The 26,251-nt window shown below is 41.7% G+C and overlaps 2 protein-coding genes across 14 annotated transcripts in view; one reads left to right on the top strand and one right to left on the bottom strand.

Moving 5' to 3' along the window:
* Positions 1–5,729: 5,729 nt before the first annotated feature.
* On the bottom strand, positions 5,730–25,735 carry aoc1 (amine oxidase copper containing 1). 8 transcript variants are annotated; one of them, XM_028568813.1, is made up of 6 exons: positions 25,287–25,735; positions 18,894–18,978; positions 12,217–13,755; positions 11,062–11,350; positions 9,880–10,012; positions 5,730–6,216 (listed from the first exon to the last, which is right to left on the bottom strand). In XM_028568813.1, the coding sequence occupies exons 3-6, from the start codon at positions 13,751–13,753 to the stop codon at positions 5,947–5,949; spliced, it is 2,229 nt and encodes a 742-aa protein (XP_028424614.1). In that variant the 5' UTR covers positions 13,754–13,755; positions 18,894–18,978; positions 25,287–25,735; the 3' UTR covers positions 5,730–5,946. The 8 variants fall into 8 exon arrangements, with proteins under 8 accessions (XP_028424614.1, XP_028424613.1, XP_028424609.1 ...); XM_028568812.1 differs by having other exon boundaries at positions 18,894–18,974; XM_028568808.1 differs by lacking the exon at positions 25,287–25,735 and adding an exon at positions 20,739–20,884.
* sspo (SCO-spondin) overlaps positions 25,311–26,251 on the top strand; it is a 104,628-nt gene continuing 103,687 nt past the window's right edge. For all 6 annotated transcript variants that reach the window (XM_028568803.1, XM_028568804.1, XM_028568802.1 and 3 more), the window contains exon 1: positions 25,311–26,152. The gene's annotated coding sequence lies outside the window, so the exon portion shown is untranslated. The remainder of the gene's footprint in view (positions 26,153–26,251) is intronic.

Below are 26,251 nucleotides of genomic sequence, written 5' to 3'. Positions count from 1 at the left end.
AGTGAAATGTAATCTGCATGTATATATTGTTTAAATCACACAAATATCCAACTATACATGTGTTTTGAATGTATCGAGCGTATCTACATTTATTGATCTAGGTTCCCAGTAGGGCTGGGTGATATCACGATATTCTTTACCAAATACCTTGTGGTTGCTATTGTAACAATATTATATATGTAGGGTTGACAATTGGTGCTTTGACAAAATATCTTCACAATTAGATTTAAGATAAATAATGTAATGACTAAGTGGGTAAAGGCAAATAACAGAACAGCTAGAACAGTCTGGTAAGTTCAGAAAATGACATCACTTTACTGTAATGCAGCCTTTAAAAACAAGTACGTTGGAAGTGTAAGAGGAGACCAGAGCTGTGTCTAAAGAACCATGACCTTGGTTGACCTGATACATGTTCAGATTGATGACTCACTAGCACATTTACACCAATGACACCAGCATACTTATTTCAGTGACAGGACATTTTTTACACCACCAAACCTAAAATGATATCTAAACTAAACTGAACAGGTGTCAGGGCTGATTTATAGATCGCATGTCCTCCTTAGAAATGTGTGGAATTCCTGTTTATCGAGACGAAAAGTATATATATATATTAGCCAACACAGTTCCACTCTTCTACTGTTGACCTTTGGACACTAGTTCAGGGTTGAGAGTTTTTCCTAAAAGCATCATGTAAAACATGAACCAAAAAAACAACCAAATCAACCGAAGCAAAACATGCAGTAGCAAGTTGCTGGCTATCCTGGTATTTAAGCTCTGGTGGCAGATGATATGAGACCAGTTAATATCCTCATTGGATATTAGCTATCCCTCTATCCCTCTTCTAGCTCTCTTTTTGTTTTGTGCGGCCTGTCTGAAGTTTTGTCTCAGCTGCCGTTGGGGGGCTATTTTGAGAAGTAGACAAAGAGGAATGGGATGGTTGGCATACCATCGGGGACAAACACCACCATGCACCCATCTACAGATGCACGCATGCATGCGCACACACACACACACACACACACACACACACACACACACACACACACACACACACACACACACACACACACACTAACATGCACTTGCACACATACTTGATGAGGGGCAGTCTTATTATAAAGATATTTTCAGTTTATATTATATGTGCACTCCTGCTTGATGAATGAATTTTACAACAGTGTTGTTGTCATTACTTAGAATTCCTCATGGGGGAGACAGAAACTACGCACTATAGCTTTAAAACAACACCAAAGATTCTTTTGTACCTTAAAATAATGTTTCCAAAATCGTTTCAGTGGTTCATCAACTCGTAACAGAGTGAAAGGCACTTCTGCATTCGCTTTGCGGCTCTCTATCGGCTTTAACCGCACTGTGCACAGGTTTGCCAGATCAGGTAGTGGATCTGTAGTTCGAATGATGGTAATCGTAATGGTAACGGTAATGGACAATTCTGCTTCCAACCTGTAGGGGGACCGAAGAGGAAAAGTGCTTTGGTGTTGCTTTAAAGCGTAACTCTCTCCAAAATGCATCCTAGGGTATTTTTGTGAATGTACGTGAGTCAAACTTTAGTTTAAAAGCATATTTATATTTAACAACAGCTGCGGTGAGTTGCTCAAAAACTTTTTTTTTAGTAAATCTGCGTACACAAACAATGTTGTCAATGCTTGCTTTAAGGTGTAGAGCCCCTGGTGATACTTTGGAGCAAAGTTTCATGTTGTGTTGAGCCTTCTTAGTATTTCGAATATAGCTATTTTGACACTAGCATGAGAGTGCCCGTAGCACTCCCATTCAAAAGGCCATTTGACCCAAAAAACGAGAATACGGTGAATCTTAAAAGTGGCGCTTTGGTCCTAATTATGCTTTGAACTAAAGTTTGACTCACGTACATTCACAAAAACACCCTAGGATGCGTTTTGGAGAGAGTTTAAGTGAGGGAATTGACGTGAAATCCTGGCCACTGGTTACACATCCGAACTGTGACTATTGCACAGTAGCGCAATGTTCCCTGCAGGCCTGTTGTGAGGAAATATAGACAGGGGATAACATTTTCCAAATTGGGCTCCCTAATTCCCCCCCCCCTCATCCCCTTCAGCACCACAGACCTTACAACAAGGTGAGAAGTTTAATAATAATTAAAACAAATGATTAGTGCAGCTTTAATGAATAAACAAACTGTTTGTCTGATATGTTATCAGGAATTATGCCAGAATAAAAAGTGCAGGATTTACAGTCAAATGATACCTCAAAATCATTTATATAATTACAGAGTCTTATGTAAATGAAGCCTCCTACCAAACCGCAACTCCTTCAACAACATTATGTTCTGACGTACAGAAGAAGTTTTAGAATATCATTTTACAATTAACATGTTGTAATATGATGACAGAGAGACAGTGAGTTGAAAGGCAGGAAATAAAGGCGTACGCTTACCTCAGCTGTCGGACATCTGGTCCAGTAATACATTCCTTCCGTACAAATGTGTTTACTGTCACATCTTTCTTTTATGCACCACTGGAAATACTCTGCTGTTTCTCTGAGTCATTATCACATCACATTCATAGCTGGGACTTAGAGGATCTCGAACAGGATGTATTGAAACACCGGATCATTCAAACATATGTGACATTTTCATATTCAAGTGACACTGGGATTCACACAAAGGCTTAAATGAATGGGGTTAATCATCTATTGATGATAACAGATGATTAAAGCAAAGTCACAAAACTGGAAATAGAAGGGGAAAGATGAACTTAGTAACGCGGGAAGGAAGGATGCGTCCTGCTGAACCCTGCTACGTCCTGCTGAACCCTGCTACGTCCTGCTACGTCCTGCTGAACCCTGCTACGTCCTGCTACGTCCTGCTGAACCCTGCTACGTCCTGCTACGTCCTGCTGAACCCTGCTACGTCCTGCTACGTCCTGCTGAACCCTGCTACGTCCTGCTGAACCCTGCTGAACCCTGCTACGCCCTGCTGAACGTCCTGCTGAACCCTGCTACGTCCTGCTGAACCCTGCTACGCCCTGCTACGCCCTGCTGAACCCTGCTACGCCCTGCTACGCCCTGCTGAACCCTGCTACGTCCTGCTACGTCCTGCTGAACCCTGCTACGTCCTGCTACGTCCTGCTGAACCCTGCTACGTCCTGCTACGTCCTGCTGAACCCTGCAGTGTCCTGCTACGTCCTGCTGAACCCTGCTACGTCCTGCTACGTCCTGCTGAACCCTGCAGTGTCCTGCTACGTCCACCCATGCTCTGCTGGGCCACGCTACATCCTGTAACTAGGGATGGCTGACGCGAAACTGACGTTCCGAAGCTTTGTCGAGATCCCGAAGCGCAGAGTTTCAAAACACTGATCCGAAGCGTGATTCAAAACACCCATGTCACGTGACTACGGCTAAATGAAGCATCGGAGTGTTTCACAAGTGTTTCGACAGGTGGCATGGTCCGCCGAATCAGCGTTTGATTGACAGGGTCTGGAACAAACCACACAATCGCACATCAGTATAAAAGTGAAGTCAATACATCTTGACCTCTTGGTTTTAGGAGTTTGATTTTGAGATAGCGGATTTTTGGTGATATAGTGACATTTATAGTGCGATTTGTTTAGTTATATTTAGGCTTACATTTAAATTTACACATTGACTGATAGGCTAGAAACAGACAGAGTATACATACAGTGACACATAGATAGATAGATAGATAGATAGATAGATAGATAGATAGATAGATAGATAGATAGATAGATAAAAATGGAAGTGACCACTAGGTGTCATCGTTGAGACAGGTGTTGGATTGTTTCGAAGCCTCGACACAATATGGCACATTTGCTTCAACTGTTTCATTGTTTCACGAAGCCTCGATTTGGTGGGCAGATCGAGGCTTCGTGTAACACATTTTCTAGCATCATCTTGGAAGTCCCAATGGAAATGAGTTGCTCTAAGATGAGAGAATCCTAAAGTTCCATCCGTCAGGAGCATACAAGTTAAAAGCATTCTTTTCTAATTTACAATTGCTGCGTGCCGTGATAAGTCTAATGCGTGTCTGTGAGCGAGTCTGATATGTTGTGTTAGTAAAATGTATGAAATGAAAAGACAACCAGGAAAAAGAAAAAGAAAAAAAGTATGAGCATCATTGTTAAAACATTTTTGCACGCTAGTTTGAAGAAACTGAAAAATCATAAGAAATATAATGCAAATCTTTAAAGCACATTCATGGCATGGCATGTGTCTAGGGTCAATATATCATCCAACAATTATCCAAGGAACCGCTAGATGGCAACAAAGCACCATTTAAGCTTCCAGGCTTTTTATTCAGGCCCAAAAATACCTTTTCTCATCCTCTAGAGTCTAAGCTAGAAATATTTCATGTGGAAATATCAAAATATTATTTGTTCCATTGTTTGTGTTCTTTGGCAGATAGCCTTTTGAAATGTTCTTTATTGGTATCTTTGAGACTAGACCCTATATTATCATGATACTATAATTTGTGAGACATTATGTGCTGTCTTGTCTTATATGTCAGATTAAAATTTGACAGAACCCAGAGAATGTATTAAGGCCATGAGTGAAATGAAATGTCACATTGTTATTTGGATGTTTTTGTACATGTAACTGTGAACTACATGTCACTTTAGAATAAATAAACTGTTGTCTGTCTGTTGTGGCGTCAAGCCCATCATTGCCATGGGAATAGCTATTGGAATGCTTGTTACCCAATTCACATTGTTTTTTTTTGTCTTCTCTGCTAGCCCTGTCCATTCACTCATGCATGCATAGCGCTCATACTATGACTCTTTTACCATGAACACTGTAAAACATCAGCACACACTTATTAAAAGGGTTTTTAGATTGGATTCCCTTTCCCTAGTCCAAAAAACACTCAATTACCCTTCAAACAATCTGACTGCCACTGCGAAATCAACCTTCTTTTTGGCTGTTATAGTTTGTTGGCTAACATAAACATGTTTATTAATCATTGTTTAATACAGAAATGTAATAAATCAAAAACATACAATATGACATTTTGATTTATTTATTTGGCACTTTATTATCTTTTGCTTGAGAACTGTTAAGTGACATTGCTATGTTAGGAATGCGTACATAAAGGAACAGTAACATGAGCTGTTATTGATTCTCTGTATATTGTGTCACATTGTATGTAAAGTTAGGTTTCCAGGGGCGATGGGGCAGCCAGGTGGTATCCTGGACTGTTTGCGGGGAAGGATCCGGAATCAGGCTGTTTGCTCTGTAAGGCCTGTTGTCTTTCCAGGAGAAAAAAATCCCACCATGGGGACAAGACGAGCATAGTGAGGGACAGCAGTTTACTACAAGCAGGGCGGATACAGAGCATCCTGCATCCTGGATGCTTGCTGCTGCTAAACCTCAGCCATGGAGACCCAACATGGGATTAGAGGAGCTCTCAAGGCCCGCATGCTCCCCTTCCCCCTGCCAGGTTACATGTGTAGTTTGATTTGGTATGGTGGTACAGTAACTTTAACATTAACATTAACTTTACATATAAATGATTTGGGTTAAAATCCCTGTTTTTTTCTTCATTTGACACAGCAGGAAAGATTGGAGAGTTACAGGGAGAAATGCATAACCAACACGTGCGATTTATGCAACTTGCAATGTGTGGAGTCTGCAGCTAAATAATTAAAAAATGTTGTTTATATATAACCAGCCACAACAGGCTCATTTATGACAAAAACACAAAATCAACTTTTTTTAAATGCTCTAATTCTTTATTCTTTTCTTAATACATGGATTTAGTTTCTTTCACAAATTTAAACATTGCACAAAATCTCATAAGGCTGTCACATTGTAAGACATTGTTAAGAATAAATCTGACCTTGTATATTATAAATTGATTGTTATATAATCTGAGATCCTTGCAAAAATTGTATTAGAGCCAAAATACTTTTTGGGAAACCCAAAGAAACACCTCTAGACTCCTGCATGAGTGCCATTGTAAAAGAATGGCTTGTCTGTCACACAGTGACCTACGACCTCAGGTGTCCATCTCTGGATCTTGGGCTTGCCGTCCTGTCCTGGCCGGACAATGATGGTGCTTCTGGAAGACAAGGAAGGGTCTTCATCGAAGAAGTTGAAGGGCCGGAGGAAGAAGCCCACTGCGTTGCCGGGTGTTGCCGTGTTGGGGATGTCTTCTGAATGAGGCACATGCAGGAAGCCCACTGTCACCCAGGCTACCAGGTCCTGCACAAAGCAGAGCAAACATTACATGACAAGTTTTAGAATACGACACATTACAGGTGGGGTTTATCTACTTAAAAGTGCAAACAGAAGAAAATGTCAGCATTCGTGAGTTACCATCATGGTGAGTGACCAAAACTGGTGAACAAATTCTTTTAGGAAGAGCAAACATGAACCAATGACGTAAACTCTAAAATACCCCAACCCCCGCAATGTAAACCACAGTTTTAGGAATCCATTTAACACATCACAAAGGATGCTGTCCATTAGTGGATTGTGACTCATGCATCAGTACAAAAGAGGGCATTTAGCCTGAATCATCACTAACCCCCCAAATCTCAAAAACCATGTAACAATATGGTGATTGAACTGTTACCAGGGTTGGTGATCATGAGATCCTATTGTATCATCTAATAACGTTCTGGATAGATTTATGCTCACAGATTTTGAAGTAATTAAGTGTTAATTGACATTAGTGTTTGAAAAAAAAAATGAATGGCTTTAAATGCACAGCATGTCATTTCTGCCACTAGGGGGTCTCTCAATCAAAACAATAATAAAAGACACCAGACTTTGACGAATCATGTAACGTAGAAAGTAGCATGGGATTATGGGAGTTGTCTTCATTAACAGCCACCATTGAGATGAGAATCTATCTGACATGACTCAATCTGAAATTATGTTCAAAGACAAGTAGTGTGTAACAACGTTTTATTCACTTCACCATTCATGTTTATTTATGTTCTGTAATTTCATTTTAAAGAAATTGCCACATAATTAGATTCTATTTGTGGTGGTAGGTGTGGAGGGGACACAGACCTTCAGATTACGGTTCCATAGGAAAGTGAGATGGCGACTCTCAGCTCTCGGTTTTGGTGTATAGTTTTCCTAATGGCATGGATGTTTTTGTGTGTACGAGTGTGTGTGAGTGAGATAAAACACACCTACACCCCAGCTCTGCTGAAGAAGGTGGGATTCTCATGTTGGGTGGACATTACGATGGAGTACCAGCGACTCCACAACATTCCGCTGGGCGTAGCGAGATCGCCGGGCACACCCTGGATTGTTGTCGGGCCTAAGAGGTGGCGCAGAGAGCGGAGGCAGAAGCGAGGCTGCAGGGGCGGCCTACTAGCAGGGCTAAGGAAACAGCCCTACAAACCCCCGCTACCATGCATCTTCCTAACAAATGCCAGGTCCATCGTCCACAAAAACTGACAAACTGGAGTTACTGATGGCAAACAACTGAAACACCCGTGACTGCAGTGTGATGATTATCAGCTGGCTACACCCGCCGTTCAGCTAACTGGCCGCTCCATGCACCGCTTTGACAGGAATAAAAGCTCTGGTAAGAGCAGAGGAGGGGGGCTCTGTATTCATGCTCATATGGACTGGTGTACAGGCAGTAGGGTCATACTCACACAATGCTCCCCGGATCTAGAAGTGCAGTGTAGACCCTTTTACATGCCCAGAGAGCTTACAACGGTGACCATCGCTGCTGTGTATATTCAACCAGATGCTAATGTTAGCACAGCGCTCTCCCAGCTGTACGCCACCATAAACAAACAAATGCAGGCCCATCCAGAGGGAGCCTTTCTTGTGATTGGGGACTTCAACCGAGCTTGCCTTAAGACCGTGTTCCCTAACTTTGTACAGTACGTACAGTGCTCCACCAGAGGGAAGAACACATTAGACCATGTTTATTCCAACTTGAAGCAAGCCTACAGGGCAGTACCCCTCCCACACCTGGGCATGTCGGACCATCTCTCACTGCTCCTGGTCCCTGCATACACCCCCTTCAGGAAGAAATCCAAACCTGCCACCAAGAACATTAAAATATGGCCTGAAGGAGCACTCTCTCAGCTTCAAGATTGCTTTGAGCGCATTGAGTGGAGCATATTTGATCATCTCGATCTAAAGGAGTACACAGAGACTGTTCTTTTCTACATAAATATATATACCCCAACCAAAAACCATGGATGACATCTGATGTCCGGACACTCCTGAGAACCCGCAACTCTGCCTTCAAGTCAGGTGACAAAGAACAGTACAGCGTGGCGAGGGCAGAGCTGCAGAGAGGCATCAAAACTGCTAAGGCGGCTCATAAGAGGAAAGTGGAGGACCCTCTCGCCAACAACAACCCGTGGCTGGTGTGGCAGGGGCTACAGAGCATCACCAACTACAAAGGCTCCACACCCGTCACTACCATCGCTGACGCATGGCTGGCTGAGGAATTGAACATTTTCTTTTCCCGCTTCGAGATAGAGGCTCCACACATAGCTGCACGGCCACCACAGACCTCCAGTCACAGCACACTGTGGAAGGAACAGCAGGCGAAACAGATGCTGATGACTGTGAACACCAGAAAAGCAGCCGGTCCGGAGGACGCCATCGCTACAGCTCTTCACACAGCACTTAGCCACCTCGAGCAGCCGGGGAGCTACGTCAGGATGCTGTTCACAGACTACAGCTTGGCATTCAACACCATTGTTCCTGACATCCTGGTGGACAAGCTGACCAACATTGCTCTCCACCCGTGCCTGGGTCAAGAACTTCCTGACTGACCGCCCTCAAACGGTTAAGGTAGGCACCACCTGCTCCTCCACCCTGACCCTCAGCACAGGCTCCCGCCAGGGCTGTGTGCGTATAGGGACGAGGTCAACAGGCTGGCAGGTTCGTCCTCTGAACACAACCTGCTGTTCAACACCAGCAAAACTAAGGAGATGGTTTTAGACTTCAGGATACGCAAGGGGGAACCAGCCCCACTGAGCATCAACGGGGACTGTGTTCAGCAGGTGTCCTTATACAAATTCCTTGGGACATATATAGCCGAGGACCTCTACTGGTCTGCAAAGACATCCGTGGTGGTAAAAAATGCCCGACAATGACTTCACTTCCTAAGGATACTTAGAAGGAACCATCTGGAGGAGAAACTGTTAGTGGCCTTTTACCGCAGCACCATCAAGAGCGTCCTGGCGTACTGCAATACGACTTGGTATGCCAACTGTAATATGGCGGGCAGAAAGAACCTGCAGAGGGTCATAAAGACAGCATATCATATCACTGGCAGTCCCCTACCCTCGCTAGAAGACATCGCCAGTGTCTCAGGAGAGCTAGGGCAATCACTGCCGACCTCTCACACCCAAGACAACACCTGTTCAACCTCCTGCCCTCTGGTGCCTCGAGAGCAGGACTAACAAAAAACAGTTTCTTTCCCTGGGCCATGAGGTCCCTGAATTCATAAAGTGTGTGTGAGCTATAATGTGTCAATTATGTATATACTGTATTGCTTACTTCTCACCTTTTATTGTTTATATTTATTATGCACTGGCCGAAGAAGCACTGACAATAAAGATTACTTATCTTATCTTATGCTCCGGCTCAAGTTCTGCTATCCACTGTATGTGTACAGTATGTACTTTGAGCACCGCTGTTGAGTAAACTCTTTAGGGGCCAAATTTAAAATGAAATGGAAATGGGTTAAAGGACATTTTGGAAAATAGGTTTGCTTACTTTCATTTCAAGAATACTGAAATCAATCAAATGTCCGTCATGAGCATTGTGGACAGAAACTACTGTCCCTATTGACTTGTCTTCTTCTTGTGGAGATGTGTGACATAGACATTAACAGGGGATGTACATGTGTCTAATATTAATGTACTACTGTACCTGGTTGACTATGTCTTCATTGTTGCGGATGTAGTCCTCAAAGGACACAACAGGTTCCCATGGGTCACACTGGGTGTATATGCTGCTGCTGGTGGCTTCACTATCTTTATGACGAGTCACAGCCAGAGGATACCTGCAGAGAGAAAGCTTTTTTGTTCAGTTTGCCAGGTTATTTTACCATTTAGCATAGTAATCTCCCACTTGGTGTTTGGGAACACTAGCAGTTTTCCTGAGGCAACTTAAAACGACACCATAACTTTTGCTGAGCAGCTGCAACAGTAGCCACTGCTGCCACAAGTAGTATGACACTGGGGCATTTCAATCTGTTGATATCTGAGCGGTGAGGGGTACCACATTATTCTAACAAGAAGCAGGAAACAATCAGAAAGAGGGAACAGTCTCTGACACAAGACAGAGATGGAGAGGAAAGGATGTGACATCCCTTGCCATGCATATGCCTGATCTGATTACATCTGAACCCACAGCAGCTGTGTGCTAAACTGTAGCTACTAACAGATAGCGTTAATCTCCAAAGCCCACTGACTGAGTGTCGGGCAAAAGGTAATGGTCTTACCTCAACAGGGGTGACGACTCAAGCCATGGCAACAGGCAGTGAGTTAATCATTTGAATATGTCCCACTCACATTACAATCCACATCCTCTTTAAACACTACAGAAAATACAGTCTGATGATTGTAAGTATCTAATTTGGCTCTGTTGATAACGATAAATCACATATTGGAGAGCTGGCAAGCTACCGTAATTCACTGAAGAGCTGATAAATAAAGTGAACTCTAATGTTTGTTTACATTGTAGCAGTAACCCTCATAATCGTAAAAAATTTCCTAACTATTTACTTTGATAGCCAAGCAGTGATAGTCTACTATTAGGTAAGGAATGACAATATTCAACAAAATGTTGCTGCACCTCTGTTGACTCTCTCTAACTCTGATTTAAACTGATTTCTAACTCCCTCCAAATCCAGAAATGCTCAAATGCACAGAACCTGAAACTTACCAGATATCACAATGTGTCTAAACATACCAAGTATGAGGGGGAAGTATAAGATGTTGGACAAGCCATCTGGAATGGTGGCAACAATAAAAACATGGCATATTGGGTTTAAATATTTTACTCTTTTTTTTTTCTAGCTACATATATAGGGATAAACATTTTGATTACCTTGACCAACTAATGCCATTTTCCTCTCTCCAGCCTCTTGGAAGAACACTGTCGGCATGTGAGTTAAACTGAATCCGGTATCCCTTCTGGTGTCCCCATTTATTTTTCTCATTGGCATTGTAAAAGTGCACATAACGGGGGAACTTTTTGCCAAAGCGGAAAGCGGCAGATCGCTCGGTCTTGTGCTCTGTTCTGTGGAGTTTGGACTGGACGATGAAATGGTTTGGGCTCCAGGGATTGGTGAAGTTGACATATTTCAGATCAATCGTCTCAAAGCTGTTCTCTCGCCCTGTGTTGTGAAGGCAAAGAGTTGTAGTTAGTAAGTGAAGTTAGATGTCAGGGTATAATTTGAGACAATACAGTACATTTACATTTGCATCAGAAGTCTTCCTAGGATTAAGTTGTTGAATTATGTATGGCAGATTGCCTTGATCTCAGATAGCCTTGACTACATATTTTAACAGAAGAATTTCACAGGCTTGATAGGCTAAGCCACGTCTTTGTCTGTTTATGACTGGGTAAAGTCTGGAAAAACATTTTTATCTGGACTGGCAACAATAAAAGTCTCAAAGCTAAGTTTCTGTCTGCACTTTTTTTTACCTCATTTCACAGCCCTCAGATTAAAAAAACTAAACACAATTATTAGGATTGATGTCAATGGAATAATTAGTCACTTTGAAGACCACACTGGAGGGCATACTTGTAACCCATTGTATTCTTCACAGAAATATTGTGTGATGGTTTCCAACCCCTATTATCAGTGTTTTTCCCTAGTTTTTTATGACCAGTTGCAACAATTAATGTCATACTCACTTTCAACATTTGTTTTTACATACATTTACATAGCAACTAGGGTATGGGAAATAATTGTGGTTATGGAAAATAAATAATGGTTAAGGAATGGTTAGAGTCTTTCTACTAAAACATTTGGTTCAGGTTGGGGAAAGATTGTGGTTGTTACAGTAAATAAAAAGCAAATGTTAATTGTAGGGCATGACAGGTCCGGTCTGAGACATAAATCGTGAGGTGCAGAATCATTCCATATTGCTGTAATTCATTTCCACTGTTTTCCACTGATCTTGACTTTAGCTTTTTTTTAATTAAGTCATAGGTCAATAAAGAGATACTGCTTTACAATTGTAACATAATACTCACCAGCAATATCCAGGTCCACTTTATAATGGATGAGGTGTGTGTGCAGGTTACCCAGCACATAGTTGTACACCTTGGTACCATAGTGAAGTCCGTTAGGTGTAAAGAAAGTGGCATGGATGTATCCGGTAGCGCTGACCTTTACCTCCATCACCCCATTCTGGTAGAAGAGGAAGTCCCAGATGTAATCATAGTTGTAAACCGTTGAGGTTGTCCGCAACACCAGCACCGTGTTATCCAGCCCTCCATAGAAGTTGTATCCGCCCTTAAAGTTGGAGTTAAAATGCCTTCTCAAAGGCACAGCAGTGGTCATCTCAAAAATACAGAGTGCATTTTTGTGACGCACAGGTTTGTCGGTGTCATAGTAGTGGTAAAGGTCAACAAAGGTGGCAATTTCTGGACAGTCGATTCCAGGCGCCAGCTCGTAGGATAAGGTGCCCATTGCCCAACCAGCATCTATGTACTTTGTTTGCATGGCAGCGGGAGTATCACCAGAATAAAAGGCAATTGCTTCTTGGAGGCTTATCTCATAGGCAATCCTTTCTCCATTAAAACGAAGGTCAAAGACTTGAAGCCCAGCTGATGAGCGGACTCGGTAGGCGAAAGACCATCCGGCATATTCAACAAAGTTGCGGTCAACTTCATAGCGATGCCCCTGAGGCTCCACAAGCTTCGGACCATGGACATTAGTGTGAGTGTTGCTGTGGCCCCGGGGGATGAAGGTGGAGAAGAGGTCCTTGTCGTCATGATCGGGCAGTTTGATCTTCTCCACACCTCCTGATTCATATTTTTCTATCAGTTCCTCAACACTGTCAAAGTACATGCTGTTGTACCAGACCTTCTCAACAGTCCACTTTTCTGGATCCAGATCCTGGTGGTTGATCAGAACCTCAAACCCAACTGGGTGGATGAAATACCCCTCCACAAACTTCTGCAACATGATCCAGCTTCTCCTCTCACCTGAATCCAGCCCACGGGGAGCTATGTCTGAGAACGTCAGGCAGCGGTCAGAGCAGTTAGTGTAGGAAAACCCTCCTGTGGTCTCAAACAGAAGCTTGTGAGCTTTAATCGCAATCTTCTCGAGCAAATCTTCAATATGGTCATACTCTACTGCAGAAATAGGCCTTGACTCAAAGCGGACAGGCCTATCCCCCTTGAAAGTCTTGACTTCGTGGGTCTTTGGGGTCGGCAGAGGACTGACAATGTACTCAGTAATGTTGGGGTTGGTTTGGTTCCCGAACTGGATGATCACACGCGCTTGACGTGGGGGTTTGGCCTGTCCACGGTCCAGAGCTCTCAGGGCTTCATGCTTTCTTGGCACATGGAGTTCTATCAGGAGGATGCTGTTTTTCATCAGAGTCTTGCTACGAGCGTCAGTGAGCTCCAGCTCTTGAATACCATGCAGGTAGGCCCGAACAGCTTTCATCTCACGTACTGTGAGGTCGGCAAACATGGGAGCGCCATGATGAGCCCAATCTCTTGATGTAGATGTACTACAACCAGCCAAGCAGACCAGCTGCAGTAGACAGAAAAGCCTCATGGCTGTAATATAATGACAAAACAATATCAAACTCAGAATTAGATTTATGTTACGCATATTTTTAACAGTTTGACTTAGGGAGCTTCGGAAAGAAGAAATCTTTCTATTCAAACTATTTTACATCCTAAAGCAGGGTTCTACTATAGAATAGAATAGAATACACTTTATTGTACCTGAGGGGATATTTGTCTTGGACATAGTGCTACAATCTGTTGCTTCACAACATAAACAACATGTAACATAAAAACATTCTCAAATTAACTAAAATAAAAATACAAATACAATACAATAAGATAAAATCAACAGGAAAGTGAGATCAGCAGGGCGTCATAAGACACAAAAGAAGGACACACATGACAGCACAGACAACACAACATCCTAAGAATTAACTGTAATAATTAAAGTGCGAAGTGCAAAAAGTGCTGGTATATTTACTGCACCCCTGCTCTGCTGGGCTAGGATTTACTATTGGAGTTCAGCAGCTTGAAGGAAGTTGGAATAAACGATAACTTTAGTCTGTTTGTTTTGACATCTTGGCACACGGAATCTTCTCCCTGATGGCAGAAGTTCATATTCAGGAAAGAGAGGGTGTAGAGAGACTGCAGTGATTCTTTCAGCTTGTTTTCTGACGTACAGGATCTGTGTGGGCTTGTACTCTTTCCTGATCTGGCTGCTTACTCCATACAGTCTCAGTCGCCTTAAAAAGTATAATCTCTGCTGCAGTCTATTGCACAGGTGGTCAATGTGTGTTTTCCAGCAGAGAAGATTGTCTATATGGACATCTAAGTATTTTTAAGACATTACCTTGATTTTTAGATTTTTTTATGACAACTGGCTCATGGTCAATCACTTGCCTTGGGTCAAGGATCATCTCCTGTGTTTGTGTGACATTTAAGATAATGGTGGTTGGTGTCACACCACTTGATAAAGGTGTCTATCTCATCATGGTACACAGAAGGATTTGTGTCCTTCTGGAAGACTCCAGAAGGACACAAATCCTTCTGTGTACCTTAAAATTGCTGTATCATCTGCAAATTTTATAATATAGTTATTTGGGTGTACTTTCCTGCAGTCATTGGTATACTATGCTTTTAGACCATGGCCCCCTTAACTGAAAGAGAGACAGAGCAGGGACCCCTACTACATATTGTATCAAATTCAGTTGCATATTAAACTGGGCCAGATAGATGAAAATTGATGTACAGTATAGATATTCATGTATTATTTATACATCATGTTTTGATGTTAAACATATGGAAGTCCATACTATGGGATAAGTTTTGTGACTTTAATTCCAAGCAAAACTTCTCAAGTATCAAAGAAAAAACACTAACTCAAGCAAAAAAAATTGTCACCTCAAAGGTAAAACTTAAAACTTGCAAACAAAACATTTGTGTAGTTGTAAACTATTGGTCTTATATTTGTTTGATATGATGTCCTTTTGTTTACAGTTCCCTCTGCTTCTTTCTCAATGATCAGTCTTTTGCTCTCTCCATCACGTTTGCAGTCATGCTCCCAGCTTTCTCCTTTGCGCTCCCTGAGTTTTTGCTTGCGATTCTGACACAAATATCTCGCGTGGGCGGGTCTTACAGGGGTGCGTCCCCATTGGCTAATGAGTGTTAAGGGAAAATTTGAATGACAGCTCAGCCTCAGTGCATGTAAACTAATGTTAGAGACTCAGAGTATATGGAGGAAATATTTATTCATAATTCAAATTGAAAGTCCAAAGATAAATTGAAAGTCCAAAGGGAAAACAAAGCGAGATCAAATTAAAAATATTATTATTATTTTTAAAATTTTCCATTTGGCTTTGGCTTTTGAATTTAATATTTGGCTTTTGAATTTCAATTTATCATTGGCTTTTAATTTTCATTTAATAATTGGCTTTTGAATTTTAATTTAATATTGGATTTTAATTTTCATTTAATATTTGGCTTTTGAATTTCAATTTAACATTGGATTTTAATTTTCATTTGGCTTTTGAATTTCAATTTAACATTGGATTTTAATTTTCATTTAATATTTGGCTTTTGAATTTCAATTTAACATTGGATTTTAATTTTTATTTAATATTTGGCTTTTGAATTTCCATTTAACATTGCCTTTTCATTTGGACTTGACACATGTCAATGTAAATGAGGAGGCGTGGCCCAAAGGCTGGTGGGAGGGTCTGAAACGAAGGGAGTGCAGAGGCACCTTATGAGCAGCAGGGGGAGCTTACTGCTAAGGAGCACACTGTTAAGCATCTGTCTGCAGATTCACCACTAGGCTGGCTCTTGTTTAAACATGATAGAAAATGATGATGTAAGCTAAACACAAACCACATTTCATGCAACAACCGTGAAGTTTTCATGTAGTTACTATAATGAGGACTAGATTAGGACTGGATTTAAAGCTGATTCTGGTTCCCAACTTCGCCCCAGGTGTGTCTGTTTAAAATATGACTCAGACAACTTCTCTCTTTTGATGTTATATTTAATTAAGCAACAGTAGAAACATGGGTGTGGGTAGCTCTGCTTACGTGTGTTTGTGTGTGGTCAGATCTCGAGGACGCACACACACACAATCTCAACCGGATAGTCATCGTCCGAACTGCGACCTCTCCTTTTTCTTTCTCTCACTTTTTTCTCCGGGTGGTGCGCGCGGTGTGAGGTGCGTGTCCGCGCTATTATAAAAAAGCAATCGATTCTATGGGCTATCTAGATCGGGAGTTTGCCGTATTAGCAGCAGCAGCAAACAACTGGAAACTTTTTACAATTTTCATCTGCAATTCCACCACTAAATTCACTATTGAGACTTTTTTATGCGATAAATTAACTGTGTAGAGTCTGAATATGGGCAGTTTTACAAACGTTGATGCCCAACTGCACATTTTCTCCGATGTTGTCAGAAGCTTCAGTCTGACGGGACAGCCAGCTGGTGGCGGCCGGGATCGCCTCCCTGCTGGCCGGCCAGTGATGCTCACAGACACCGCTGTTAGCTGGAAGTCTAAAAAAGTACACGGGCTGTACAAAAGGCCGTCAATCAGGAGTGATTGTTGTGAGGAGGCTCCATGTTGGAGAATAGCGCGGACACGCACCTCACACCGCGCGCACCACCCGGAGAAAAAAGTGAGAGAAAGAAAAAGGAGAGGTCGCAGTTCGGACGATGACTATCCGGTTGAGATTGTGTGTATGTGCGTCCTCGAGATCTGACCACACACAAACACACGTAAGCAGAGCTACCCACACAAAGTATTTGTCAAGGGCCTGGTGTGTTAGTTAAAGTACATAGTTTGGACAGTAGTAACACTATGCATTAATTCTAAATATTGTTGACATTTACAGTGCTAAAAAATACAAAAAAATACGTCCGTTATCTGCCATCTTAAGGTAGTGCAAAGAAAGAAGAAACAGTGTGTACAGATGGAACATTATCTAATGTATGTGTCGAACTCTAAATATAATATATTACATTCACAGCTTCTACATTGTACAACTTAACCAATACCCTAGCATTGTGTATTATCAGGCCAATAGCAACCACAACAATTATTAGTTAGCTGGATAATCATTTTTCCTAATAGACCATAATATAGCTACGTTACTAACCTAAGGTAACCTGGGAGAGCATCGTAGCTCTGCTCGGGTCCTGCAGGTCTCTACAGAGAGAAGTCGATAATTAATACAGCTCCATTGAGTAAGGCCTCACGAAGAATACATGATTCCCATGGTAAATTAGCTCAGAAGGTAGCCGGTGGCTACAAGTTTTAGATAACGTTAGCAGTATAGCTACCGTTAAATGCTAACTTAAAAAAGCTTTACTAGCTAGCTAGCTAGTAACTTAACACAACGAAACAACAAATGTCTAGTAACCATGCTTGCAACGTAGATCACAGATAATAGGTATATATATGATCAATACTTACACTTTATTAATCTTGTAGGAATCCCCTGTGGAGTGGCTTGTGTCTCCTCTATGACCAGACTCTGAGTCTCTAACATTAGTTTACCTGCACTGAGGCTGAGCTGTCACTCAAACTTTCCCTTAACTTTCCCTTAACACTCATTAGCCAATGGGGACGCACCTCTGTAAGACCCGCCCACGCAAGATATTTGTGTCAGAATCGCAAGCAAAAACTCAAGGAGCGCAAAGGAGAAAGCTGGGAGCATGACTGCAAACGTGATGGAGAGAGCAAAAGACCATTGAGAAAGAAGCAGAGGGAACTGTAAACAAAAGGACATAATATCAAACAAATATAAGACCAATAGTTTACAACTACACAAATGTTTTGTTTGCAAGTTTTATGTTTTACCTTTGAGGTGACAATTTTTTTGCTTGAGTTAGTGTTTTTTGTTTGATACTTGAGAAGTTTTGCTTGGAATTAAAGTCACAAAACTAATCCCATAGAAGTCACAGTAAATCCCTAAGCTTAACTGGGTCTGTGGATAGCTACCATAGTGGCTTCCTTACCTATAGTAAGCCTATCATCAATGTTGTGTAAATTAAATGTATTTTTGTTTTTATGTATAGGTCGATTCATCTTTGCTAATAATATGTTGGATTTATGTTATTGTATATGTTCGGACATGGAAGAAAAAAAACTTTCCAAAAATGATCAAACCCCAGCTGAAACTCTGAGGACCCCTTAGGGGCCACAGACCCCTTGTTAAAGATCTCTTGCCTAACGAATCAAAAGCTAGAGTAATCTCTGTCCTGCAGAATTCCAAGAACATTAGGCCATTTTTCTTTCTCCCATTTCTTCTTTTCACAGCTGGAAAAGCAATTCTTGTTTTGGCACTTCTCACTCTATCTGTTTTTTGTTATATCAGTCTCTCCTATACTTCTCAGGAACACAAATGGTATGTATGAGCCTCTGTTATAAGACACTCACCTCAACATGGTCTATCTCTATGCTCTTTGCTTGTCTTCCTGCACTGTTTTGACATGAACTTCCAAGATAATATTCATCTAATTCCAATATTCCCATCAAGTTCTAAAAGCAATTTTGTCACATTCTGCAGAACTAATTAGAGTTTATAACAGTTTTACACAATAGTATTTATGTAATAATGTTAATAACTTTTGAGTAGTTTCATGCTTCCTTAAAAAAACATGCACTTCTGAATCACGAACAAAGAAATAGACCAAGCTACTGTACCTGTAGTCGTCCTCCTGCTTCACGTGCTTTGTATAACAGGGGTGATCAGTCAGATCGTCCTGCTTCAGCAATTGAAGAAACCTTTCTAATGGAAACAGGAATCAGTGCACTGCAGCTAATATTTAACCACCTACTTTGCATTGACGGAGGCTGATGATTGGGCAACAGCAAGTTGTAAATATGATGAAATAACAGATGCAGAAGGCAGGTTTATGTATAGCACCTTTCAACTACAGTTCAAAGTGCTTTACGTAAGACATAAAAGTAATTAAGAAAAAAGACATAAGGTGATATAAAACATAGACATATATAATGTAAAAAGAGTAAAATAAAATAGAAGATAAAATACAATAATAAAGAATAGAACTGGCAATGCAGTGCAAGATGTGAATAAATCAAAGACATTTTTGAATGCAAGGAAGTGTCAAACCAAAGTTTTCATACCTGATACCACTGATTAAAGTGAGTGAGATTTGCAGCAGATCTCAGGTTTGTTTCAGATATGTGATGCACAAAAAGTTAAAACTACCATGTTTAGTTTTTGGGGGGGTGATCAATGTTTCTGCCAAACTACCAAGCCAAGGCCAATAAGGTGGTGGGGAGTTTTGAAGAAGCTGGACAGGAAGCTCTTTAAGTGCAACAACTGTTGTGTTTATTAAAGGTCCCATGACATGCTGCTTTTTGGATGCTTTTATGTAGGCCTTAGTGGTCCCCTAATACTGTATCTGAAGTCTCTTTTATATAGGCCTTAGTGGTCCCCTAATACTGTATCTGAAGTCTCTTTTATATAGACCTTAGTGGTCCCCTAATACTGTATCTGAAGTCTCTTTTATATAGACCTTAGTGGTCCCCTAATACTGTATCTGAAGACTCTTTTATATAGACCTTAGTGGTCCCCTAATACTGTATCTGAAGTCTCTTTTATATAGACCTTAGTGGTCCCCTAATACTGTATCTGAAGTCTCTTTTGTATAGACCTTAGTGGTCCCCTAATACTGTATCTGAAGTCTCTTTTATATAGGCCTTAGTGGTCCCATAATACTGTATCTGAAGTCTCTTTTATATAGACCTTAGTGGTCCCATAATACTGTATCTGAAGTCTCTTTTCCGAAATTCAGCCTTGGTGCAGAATTACAGCCTCTACGAGCCAGTCCCACAATGAGCTTTCCTTAGGATGTGCCATTTCTGCGTCTATAGCTTTAAATGCTATGAGGAGGAGAGAGGGGGTAAAGGTGGGTGATAGGGGTGTGGCCTTGACCAACTGCCATGCTTCGCCTGTTTGCAAGCCATGATGTTGCTCTCTTTGTCATGGTGGGCCAAACTCTCTGGGCGGGCAAAGCAGAGAAAGGGGAGGTAACCTTGCTCCTTATGACCTCATAAAGGGAAGATTCCAGATCGGTCCATCTGAGCTTTCATTTTCTCAAAGGCAGAGCAGGATACCCAGGGCTCGGTTTACACCTATCACCATTTCTAGCCACTGGGGGACCATAGGCAGGCTGGGGGAACTCAAATTAATGTTAAAAAAAACCTCATAAAGGGAAATTTTCATGCCATGGGACCTTTAACAAAACAAAAAAAACATTCTCAAACAACGGGCACAAACTGAACCCAGATAGATACAAAAACTAAATTAAACTGAGGCAAATAACAACAAACAACAAAACAGCAACCTCTCAGCAAGCTGTCCAATCCTTCATCTCTAGCTCATTCTCCTGAAGCTCTTTTAAAGTGCTCATATTATGCTTTTTGGCTTTTTCCCTTTCCTTTATTGTGTTATATATCTTTGTGTGCATGTTATAGGTTTACAAAGTGAAAAAGCCCAAATTCCCCCCAAAAGGGACTTACCATTACCAACAGAAAACACTGTGCACACACCTAATTGGCACCTACCACATGTATTCGTAGCCTGGGGTAAGCACAACAAAAAACACTCAGTTCTTGAAAATACCACAACCTGTGTGTACAAGCATTGTGCACCCCACATAATTGCAGAAAACCCATAGTGATACATCTTAGTAGTGCCCTGCCCCTGCTTGCTGAAGAGCATCATCATGCAAACCTGCAGGCACTCTTCTTAATTGCACCACCATGGTTGGTGGTGTAACCTGGTTTGTCTGCATTTCTGGGGACAGACGAGATAAGTCTCAGCTGCAGGCAGAAACTGATCAGTTTGATCCTCCTCAGATTTTACAGCCCTGACCAAGAGCTGCTGGCTGGGTTGAAAAGTTTTTGCCTGCCATTCTTTGAGAAGATTTACATGATACGTCTGCTTCTTCTTCAGATGGTAAGGCATGTCAAGTTCATACATTGCAGAACCCATCTTTTGGGGAGAACCTTAAAGGGCCCCTGCCACTTGTCCAGCAGCTTGTTGTCTGTGGTTGGAAGAAGCAGCAGGACATCTTGCCCTGACTGGAAAACTCTATCCTTTGCCTTCTTATCAAATGAGTCTTTTCCATCCTCAACCACAAACTTCCTTAGCATTGCCTTTTTTTATTTGGTTGTTCCTCTCCACTAATTCATCAGTCTGGGGGTGGTAAGGAGTTGTCCTAATACTTTTAACCCCTAACAAGCGATACACCTGCTGTAAAGTCTGGGATAGAAAAGCAGTACCCTGGTCTGTCACTATCTGTTGGGGAATACCAACTCTGGAAAAGAGTTGCAAGAGAACAGTTGCTAATGGCCCTGGCTTTAATTCGTCTCAAAGGAAATGCTTTGGGGTAGTGAGTAGCACAATTCCATAAAACCAGTATTTACTTATAACGTGTCTTAGACCTCTCTAAGGGCCTAGAAAATGGGACATCAGTTATTGGCATGGGCTGCAATGGGCACTGCCTAACTTTCTGATGACTTGCCAACTGGCACTCAGAACAGGTTTTACAAAATATTTGGACATCAGTGTACAAACCTGGCTAAATAAATAATACTAGTATTATGGTCTAAGGTTTTAACACTGCCCAGATGACCCGGCCATGGTGTGCAAGGCTGGATAGCTTCATTGATAAAAAATAAATGAAAAAATTCACTAATGGACAGTCAACATGGGTTCAGATCAAGTAGATCAGTGTCTATGGCACAAATCGTAGATAAATTAGTAGAAATATTAACTTTAAAAAAAACATTTGATACTGTTGATCATGAAATACTGTTACACAAAATGGAAAGGCATGACACCAGAGGTGTGGCCTATGACTGGATAAAAAGCTAAGTTAAAAACAGGAGTCAGTTTGGGACATCACAGGTCAGTGCGCTTCAGCATTTCCTGTGGCGTCCCACACGGGTCAGCGTTGGGTCCAAAAATGTTTATCCTCTACCTTAATAACATTTGTAAAGTATCATATATATTAAAATGTATTGTTTTGCAGATGACACAACTATTTGTGGTTGCAGGGTGACTTTACAGCACATCTTCAAAGTGGTCCCAAAAGAAATGAATACATTTAAACTTGGTTTATCTAAATTAAATACATTATCTAAATTATCTAAATTAAATACATGTTATTTCGAAATAGCACAATAAACACAAATGTAACAGAGTAATTGATAATGAAAAAAAATTGAGTCTATGAAAATAAGTTTCGGGGTCTCGTACTTGACCACCAGCTGTGCTGGAAGCCCCACCTTAAATATCTGTGCAAGGTGGCCAGGAGCATTGGAATATTTAAAAAAACTACATACATCTTGAACCAGAAAATACTACTCTGTACTACACACTCACTTCACCATATCTGTTCTATTGTGTGGAAGGGTAATCTATATAATTTAATCCGAGTACACAAACTTTGAAATGACTGAAAATGCCCATCCCTACTAGTAGCAGTGATAAATTAGGGTAAGGCGCAATGCTTGCCTGCACTCGCCTGATCTGGAGGAAATTATCTTTTAAATTAATCACCTTCTCCGGTAATGAAACTGTTAAAGATGCCAATTTGTTTTTAGGTTGGGTAGAATTAATCTCTGTTAATCCAGTTTGTTTGTTTGCTGCTATATCATGGCTGCAGCATGTCTGCGTTTAATGTCTGGCAGCCTGGGACATTCCCGGAATAAAAAAAAGGAGAAAATACTGCCTGTAGCATTGCTGTTAGGGGAAATTGTATTTCAACATGTTTCCTTAATAGCTGATGATATATTGTGGTATTTTTTTAATTTAATACAGTAAATATATTACATATTGGATCTTTAAGGTATCAAAAGTACTTCTGCTACTTGGGCGGAGTGATTTGCTCGCAGCACCTGAGAAGCCCCGTGGTGAGGAGCAGAGAGTAACAACGGTGTTGTACTAATCACTCCGCTCAAGTAGCAGTGCTTTGCCTTCTGAGAATATAGTTCCCAGGTTAGAAGATGGCTGTCTCATGTGACCTTGTTATTTGTACACGCTGTGACTATACAAATCACAACATGTAAATAGGAACATGTTGGCATTATTTTGTGACTTATTGGGAGCAGTAGGCTAGATGGAGCCGGTTGCCTCCAGGATCTGGGCTAAGCTAGGCTAGTGGTGGGTGCGTCAGACAGAGTTACGACACACACGGAGATGAGAAGGTTATGTATGGACTTATCGAACTCTGGGGGATACGGGGAATAAGACAAAGTCTCAATAAGTCGCCATGTTCCTTTTTAAATACTGCTTAGTGGTTTAATCTGTAACAATGCATCATATGTTTATGTAAATTTAGCAATAGAGCTCGGGCGTAGACGTTATGGAACGGTGCATTGTGGGTAGCGGCGGCCATTTTAGAGGCAACGCAAACGCCGGTTGGGAATAAGATAATAGCGTAGCTGGCCGGTCTCCACCTCCACCGGCACGGAGAAAGAGTTATGGACCGTGACAAAAAAAAAAAAATTGGCTATACCGTATACTGACAAACTTAATAGTGAAGCCAAACAACGCTACTTAAAAAAAATGAGGACATATTTATGTATGTCATAAAAATATCAGTTAGCGTTAGCCGCGATGCTAACGGAGTTGACCGCAAAGCAAAAAGACCCCAGCTTTGATAATAATACATTAACTTTGTGAAAGTGCCGTGAGCTTGTCAGTGTCAGTCTGTGTGGTAGCTAGTTCCCTTAGCCAGGCAAGCAGCCTTCATCCCCCTCCTGCAGTCGACAAAAATCTCCAGAGTGCCCGGTGGTCTGGTGGATGTCCTGCATAGGACAGATCATAACTTCATAGCGAAAAGTTTAGTTTATTTCCCCCTCAAAATTGGTAAATGAGCACTGTAGTGGTTATGACCATATCAGTGACTATGTAACTACATGGAAACGGGATAAACGATGTCTGTGGCTTGCACAGTAATAGCGTTACTGAAGCTTAGCTAGCTGAAAAAAAAGGTAATAGTGTGCAGATTGGAGCGTAGTGTGTGAAGAGCGGAGTTGTTTACAAGGGAAGAAGCTTGGAGTAACGTAAATATGGAGAATATAGCAGATATACAACACACTGAAGAGCCTTTTGAGTTTGATGGTCATCCTTATTTATTCAAACCCGAGTATACAGACGAAGAACTAGCCTCACAAGAGTTTGATAGAACGAGTCAGACAGAGGGGCAACAGGCAGATGAACTTGCTGCTCCAAGCGCAAGCTAAAGCTAGCCTTCAGTAACTGGAGGACATAGCCACACCACCACCGCTCCGTGGATTGTTATTGGGATGATTTTTATCACAGAAGCCTGTCTGAATACACTCACCGGACGGCAGCTAGCAGCTAACGCATATCAGCTAGCAGGGCAGTTAGCAGCTAATGGCTATCAGCTAGCAGGGCAACCTAGCTACTGGCAGGATCGAGACAGGGACCAGGGTAGGTGAATTTAAACAATGTCTGAGTTGAAAACGCATCTTGTTGTTGATGCGTAGGGGCACTGTTCATGTGGCACAGACATATTCATTTTATTTTGTATCTGTTAAGAGGCACAAAGGCACTCTAAATCTTGCTCCGAAAACTGCCGTTTTAGCTCAGGGGACGCTTCTACACGTAGCTGCAGCTTCTCCGTGTTACCTGCACTGATTCGGGTCGGGTTTTTTTCTATCGAAAGTACTCGCGTAGCTATAGCAATCAAGATTAACGTAAAAATTGGCCGGAATTCTCCTTTTAAAATAACCTAAATAAAACCTAATATTCTCAAATGACCAACGTTACAATTTCAATTACCTACTGCCTACTATCAGCCTACTATACAGTACATCTACTTCCGTACAGTGATTCCCACAATGCATTGCGACGTGACGAAACAATCCCGAACTCTATAAGATAATTAGCAATAGCAGGGTATGTTTTATGTAAAATTTTGAAACCTCCTTTGTCATTTTTTTTTAAACTGAAAATTAGTCATCCATGACCAAAATAGTCATACGTTTTGTCATTGCGTTACTTATGGATGAAATTATAAAGAAAATAGTCACCTTTTTGCTGGGGGCCCCCTGTAACCTCCTCAAGGACCCCTGGTGGTCCCCGGACCCTACTTTGGAAACCAGTAAGGTAACTCGTTCAATGCAGGTGACAGTTACTGGTGGGGATGTAGCTAGCTAACGTAACGATAGCTTGACTGGGATGCTGCTAACAGTATCAGCATCAGACTGTCGTCTCCAACTAGCTAAATCACAGACTAACGACCAAACAGTTGGTTATGAATATCAGGTTGGTTATTTACAGACAAAACTTAGCTAGCGATAGTGACTCAGTCAAATATGTAGCCTAGCCTACTGTATGTACAGATAAGCAATATGTGTCGGGTAAATAGCCCGAGGGGACATGGCGGCTGTTGTACACTATTCGACGAGGCAACAGACTTCATAGACACAACTTATGAAAACAACACTGAAGTACTGGGAGGCTGGTTTGGACGTCGATAACCATGGCAACGGTCACTCTTCGAAGCATTCGGGTCAGCCCGAGATGGCACGCTTCATTGAATAAATGCCTTCATCATCATCATCCTTCCCTTAAACGCCTCTCTTTACAAGATTAGGCTGTGCTAAACATCTCTTTATTAAGTGGCTGAGGCTCCAGTGGCCCCGCCATCCCCAGCACCCTACACCGCCCTCCAGTAATGTTTGACGGGGCGAGGTCAGTGGATGTGCCCGGCCGTCACAGGTCCGCTGACCAATGCCTGTCCTCCCAGCTGTGACTTTGCCACTTCTATCCAATGGCAGCAGGTTCACATGCTACTGTGCACCCCATGAGTCACCCCCGCTCCCCCTACCCCACATTTAAAACCCTGCATCTGGGGCTCCGCAAGGACTTTTTTATGGCAAGGGCTTCCTAAAAGGTAAGTGGACCTTTTGTTTATTGTAGCAGGACAATACGATTATAAAAAACATTTTAAGGAATTTAAGATGTATTGGGTTGATCACTCACAATGAAATAC

This window comes from Perca flavescens, chromosome 22 (genome assembly GCF_004354835.1).
Source record: "Perca flavescens isolate YP-PL-M2 chromosome 22, PFLA_1.0, whole genome shotgun sequence".
In the NCBI taxonomy this organism is placed as follows: domain Eukaryota; kingdom Metazoa; phylum Chordata; class Actinopteri; order Perciformes; family Percidae; genus Perca; species Perca flavescens.
This window is presented reverse-complemented; position numbering and strand designations above follow the sequence as displayed.